This window comes from Limulus polyphemus, unplaced genomic scaffold, assembly GCF_000517525.1.
Source record: "Limulus polyphemus unplaced genomic scaffold, Limulus_polyphemus-2.1.2 Scaffold9721, whole genome shotgun sequence".
Lineage (NCBI taxonomy): Eukaryota > Metazoa > Arthropoda > Merostomata > Xiphosura > Limulidae > Limulus > Limulus polyphemus.
In genome coordinates this window covers 9514-15870 of record NW_013675331.1, presented here as the reverse complement: position 1 = coordinate 15870, position 6357 = coordinate 9514, and the positions used below count along the sequence as shown (strand labels likewise).

At 33.6% G+C, this 6357-nt stretch overlaps 1 protein-coding gene across 1 annotated transcript in view; it reads left to right on the top strand.

Moving 5' to 3' along the window:
- Positions 1-1578: 1578 nt before the first annotated feature.
- Positions 1579-6357, top strand: part of LOC106476058 (piezo-type mechanosensitive ion channel component 2-like) — a gene marked incomplete at its 3' end in the record, with an annotated part of 11344 nt that continues 6565 nt past the window's right edge. The window contains exons 1-3 of the mRNA XM_013936730.2: positions 1579-1674; positions 2994-3113; positions 3517-4015. Coding sequence (XP_013792184.2) covers positions 3588-4015 — 428 coding nt within the window. The remainder of the gene's footprint in view (positions 1675-2993; positions 3114-3516; positions 4016-6357) is intronic.

The following is a 6357-nucleotide window of genomic DNA, read 5'->3' as shown; positions in this document are numbered from 1 at the left end:
CAGTTTTAATGAGATATTTATAAGTTATTTTGGGTTGACAGTGGTAGGATTTTACAGAAGTTATAAGGAAAGAGAGAATAAGAGGAGGGCAGCAGCTTGAAACCTATATAACAAAGTTTGTATATGGATGTGGCAAGGGTTAGGATTCTGAGGATTTGAATTCATATTTGTGTAGGTGAAATAAGGGTATCAGTTTGCTGTTTTGAACTTTTTGGTTTCCATTAGGTTTTGATAACTTTATTTGGGTGTATGGAGGCAGATTGTTATAGTTCAGTGATTGGCTGTTAATGTTAAAATAGTTTTAATGTGGTTGACTTTCGAATTACTCGCTTGTTTTTATATCGTCGTCGACTGCTGGTGTATTCCACATATCGAGTAGTATTATGTTAAAATGCCTAGTATAAAGAACTGACCAGAAAATTTGGGAAAAACCCGTTAATTTTCTATGTAAAATACGCAGGGCATCCTATCAGTAATTAGTGGGATTAACTTCAGTGTTTTTGTTTGACTTTGTTTTGTGACTCGTATCTTATTAGGGACACTATAACTAATGCAGTTATATATATGGAAGATGATATAAAAAATGGTTTAGAGAAATTTGTTCATCGACCTGATGTAACCTAATTTACGTCATCAGTAATAATTCTAGGTTTAATAGGTGACATTTTAATCAGGTTATAACTGAAGGTAATGTTTTCAACAATTAGGGTTGACCTTATTTAGTAAGCTTTGTCTGTAAATGTTTGTTTCTTTCACAAATGTACCTTTCTCTGCAAAGCCAGCTGGACTCGTCTTTTTTTATAGAATTATCTTGACGTGATGATTTTTTTAATAGGCAACACAAAATACCGTTTCCAGATTTAAATATGTGGATAAAGCTCATACAAATATCTAAGATTAAATTGTGCTTTTTCTGGAAACTTCCTTTTTGAATCGATGAATCGTTATAAATTGAATTGATTGATAGACGAGTCTCTGTTTGAAAGTAATTTTTTATTTCAACCTAAATAAAAATGTTAAAGTAAATTTTGGTGCATGATGTAAATTATTTTATGTTTTTCTCAAAATAAAACTATTATGTCAAACTTTAACTACTTATCTGTTTTATTTTTTCAGTCTACTTAGACCAAAATCCTTTTGTACGTGTTACTGAATGTATGAATTTTTGAAACTGTGGTATTTGAGGTGCTTATTGAAGTATGTAAGTCGTCTGCTATGTTTAATTATGGAAATTACACTTGATTAGAGACATTTAAAGATGGTGGGGCTGTTATTTAGGTTGCCAGGCGTATGGCATGCCGTGTAAAAATTCATCGAAAATGATACATTCGTAATAAAAATGGATAATCATTGCTCTGGACAATTTAAGTACCGATTCCTTTGATATGTAAAAATTATTTCGAAATATGTTTTTTGGAAAACGTTTGGCAAATAACCTTTTGATAAATACTTATTGTACTTCGTTATGCATTTTTAGCTTGTTTTTCTTGTTATTAGTATTATTTAATCAATATCAAATTCTACATAACACTTTGTGACTTTTGAGTAAACAACTAATATTTAATTGTTTTTCAGCTGTCATTTTTCGTTTCAATGTGCTGTCATTGATATACCTCCTCCTCCTGCTGATAGCCCCAGTTGTTCCAAGTCCCTCACCCACCAATATTATCTCAGGTATGAAAGTAGATTTTTGTTCTTTAGATTGAGTTGACTGTCATAGAAGTTAACATACTAGACAATATCACATTGTGATATTATAATAGCACTGACTGTCACACCACACAATATTACTTTGTAAGAGTTTCAAAATACTCTAAATGATAACTGTCATGAAAGTTTATGTATCAGAACATATCACATTAACAGTCTCAAATCTGTAAATGTTGAATGTCATGAAAGTTTACAAGCTGGAGAGTAATAAATTAACAATTATAGATCTCTGATAGAAGCTTCTACAGAAACTATCCCGTCAACAACCATACTGAAAAATATGTTAACTCTATAAACTGAATTCTTTTGAAAGATCATCCTTTCAAAAGTGGTCAGGTTATGAAGTATTGTATTTTTGAGTTAAACTGATTTCTTGAACATACGTGTTTTCCTGACATCGTGAATACATCAACATCCATAAATTTATATGATTGCCGTCACTCATGGATAAAAATGCTCTGACAGTTATAACAAATTTACTGGATGCTGTCACTCATGGGTGAACGTGCTCTGACAGTTATAACAAATTTACTGGATGCTGTCACTCATGGGTGAACGTGCTCTGACAGTTATAACAAATTTACTGGATGCTGTCACTCATGGGTGAACGTGCTCTGACAGTTATAACAAATTTACTGGATGCTGTCACTCATGGGTGAACATGCTCTGACAGTTATAACAAATTTACTGGATTTTACAACACTAATCCACCAGTCATTTAGACAAAAACTGTTTCTGTGTGGAAATATTGATCTGGAGTTCAGCAAGTAAAACAGTGGCTGTGTTTTTTAATCATCTGATATACAGACAGACTTAGCACAAATACAATTTAGAAATGGAATATGATTTATGTTGGCTGAAAGCCATAAATTAGTAAATACATTTTTCCCGAGACCCGTTCAGGCAGAATATAAAATGAAACCGTAGCTCGGTACACACAATGGAATGAGATTAATTAAATTATGAGTAGATGGTGATTACTGAAATGTTCTTTAATTTGGGAATTGAATTCCCATAGTGCCAGTGTCATACTTTCATCAGTATTTTTATTGATCCTGACGGTAAACACGGAGCTCCACAAATCGGCAACAAAAGGTAAACATATTCATAGGTTTGCAGGAAGTAGTTATAAGATTTGATTTCCTCCAAATGGTTTCTCAGTTTGTTGAATCAATGTGTAGTTAATGTGATATAATTACAGAAAAGAAATGTTTTGTTGATATTATCTAACCCGAATAATCTTCAAGCTTTGTAACAAATAATATACTTGCTATCTGTTTCAGGTCACACTGGACGTTACATCAAAGCTGTCGTCAGTCTTAGTTGTATTAGTTGTTTAGCACACATAATCTTTCAAGTTGTCTTATTAAGCCTTGGAGATTATGGAAAGTTTCCAGTACAGTGTAAGTAGTTTTAAAGATTACATATATTTGCTGACAAATGTCTAATGATCTGTGTGGAATTTTTGAAGTTTTCAGTGCTTCTCATGTATGTAGTGACGAGTTAATATGTAAAGTAGAAGTAATATTTTTGTTTTGGATGATGTACTTATAAGATATTCTCCAGAATATGAGCCTTACAGTCACCTCAAGTGTATACAAGTATCCGTGTAACATTTACTTTGAAATAACTGATGCTAAAAATGATTTGTTAATAATAATATTCTACTCCAAACATTTCATCTACATAATGCATATCACAATTTTATTATTTGTATTTCACGCATACATTGGATAGGACAGGAGACCGTGTTCTGTTTGCTTAGAATAAACAAAACCCAACCTAATCTTCTTATCTATATTTCAGGCACATGGGAGGGAAGGCTGTTTGCTCTATTTGGACTACATAGATTAGATAAAATCCATCCCGTGGATGCCATGCGTCTCATTGGTCTGGACTTCCTCGTACTTCTGGCTACAGTGGGAGTTTTGATTACCTGTCAGAAAGCATTCGATGCCACTCCAATCCCTTGTGAAGGAGAAGGTGAACATGACCAGCTTCAGGAGTTTCCTGTCAAGAAGAAAAGAAAACGTTCTTCCGAGTTCCTAATTTTCATTGGAGAACTTCTCTTCCTCATATTTCTGGCCGGAGCTGGAGTTCTCCACCCTTCACTCATTTCATCCATGTACTTCCTCATATTTCTGTTCATCGCTACCTGGTTGGCGAGTGGCTGTAAGCTCGGCCGTACCTACATCTTGGGAAGGATAGCCCTGGCTGTTTACTCCGCTCTTTATTTTATTCTGCTATACCTTTATCAACTAGATTATGCTCAGGAGTTAGTTCAAGTGGATAGTCTAAAAGCGAGGTGTGTTAAATGAGAAAAAGATCATTATTGCTTGAGATATAAAGTGATTAAAGCCTACGTTAAGATAGTTTTAATTATAACAGTGGATTAATTAAGAAAACAGAGAAACTGGTAATTGAAAATAAAACAAAACTGTAAAAAACATAATGTTAATTATGAGAACTAAGAATAATTCACACAAGCCAGGCTAAGTGTTAGTTACATTGAACAAACATGAACCAAACAGTAGTATATATATATTATTAAACTTAACTTGGAAAACATTGGCTAATACTGTAAGACAAGTTTCTATGTCTAACTATGATCATAGTTTATTGTTAGTACTAGAAGACAGGGCAATATTATTCACGAGTGAATGTTAGTTATTAAAGGAAATGACACGTTGTTTATGATTGAAGTTCAGTTACTAGAGACAAGGCAATATTAGGATGACTGTTGCTAAGTTATTAGAGAGAAGGCAACATTAGGATGACTGTTGTTAAGTTATTAGAGACAAGGCAATATTAGGATGACTGTTGTTAAGTTATTAGAGACAAGGCAATATTAGGATGACTGTTGTTAAGTTATTAGAGACAAGGCAATATTAGGAGGACTGTTGTTCAGTAGTTATTATAAACAAGGCAATATTAGGATGACTGTTGTTAAGTTATTAGAAACAAGGAAATATTAGGAGGACTGTTGTTCAGTAGTTATTATAAACAAGGCAATATAGGATGACTGTTGCTAAGTTATTAGAGAGAAGGCAATATTAGGATGACTGTTGCTAAGTTATTAGAGAGAAGGCAATATTAGGATGACTGTTGTTAAGTTTTTAGAGAGAAGGCAATATTAGGATGACTGTTGTTTAATTATTAGAGAGAAGGCAATATTAGGATGACTGTTGTTAAGTTATTGGAGACGAGGCAATATTAGGATGACTGTTGTTAAGTTATTAGATACAAAGCCATATTCATGCACATACACAGAGGGAGTTCTGAAGAACCTCCTGCTTTTGTGGTGTAAACAATTATGCTTATATAGTTATAATGCAGCTGCTTAGAGTATTTAATATTCTCTACCTGATCTACATTCTTCTGATGAAGCAAGACAAGATGACTTTCTATACCTTTTCAGGCCTCAAATACTGGCTGACTGCTTAAAAACAGGCTTCAGTGGACCAGATATTTTTATGTTACTGAAATTTTTTGTCACACTGCTACCAAGTTCATGTTTGTGTGAGCATTCGGCATTTGCTCTCATCCTGTTGAATAGCTACTTGAAGTGTACACAAACCGAAGAAACACTGAGTGATCTAGCTTTAATACATAATCATTATGACACTGCTATCAACATTGAAACTGTATGCAAGTTATTTATGGAAATGTATCCCAGAAGAATGAAGCATGCTAACATGTTATTTCTCAGTAGTGCATACACGTACATATATGATAGCCAGTGATTGAAATAGCTACTATACTATTGTGTACAGAGTTGTTTAAATCAGTAATATAACTTAACAATTAAGAACTACTCAGCATGTAGATAGTACAGTACTTTACAACAATAAAACATACATGTTTATGTTAATTTAAGTCTAGCTCCCCATACAGTGTTACAACAGAATGATTTGTGGATTTATGTGAACAGCCAGGCAACAATTATATAAACTATATTTCATGTAAAATTACTTTCAGATTTAATCTCATAGCACCCGTTTTTTGCAAAGTTTCTGTAGCAGGATGCCCCTAGCCCCCCCCCCCCACTAGAATTAGCATGCTTTGTATGCTGATCATACTTCTCACCATATGTGTCGGCTTTTGATCTCACAAATTAGAACCTCATTTCAGACATTTTGCATACGGGCCTGATGTTAGTCATGACTGAAGGCTCTTTGTGAGATAGACAAGGGTGTAACTGAATGCTTGACACTAGAGACAAGACCATATTAAGCATGACTTGAGAAAAGGTGTAATTAGCCATGGCTGAATGTTAGTTATAAGATTGAAGACCACATTTTTTTCAAGACTATTAGGTTAAGAGAGACCTCTATTTCTGATCGCTCTTCAGTTCAATTTAACATCTGGGATGCAGTCATGAATATAAGTTACCCAAGAATTGCTCTAGGGGACATGTGGCATTTGAAACTCTCTCTTGTTTCTAAACTATTTTTGCACCAATTTTTCTAAAGATACATGACTTTGTTGATTACAGAATCCCTGATGACATATGAGCCACATACAAAAATGTAAACAAAAATATCATCAATATTGCAATTAATCTACTGCTATATCCTATATATATTTCATAATTTACATAAACCTAAAGATTGATTGTATCTTCTGTAGGTTGCTGGATGTAGATGA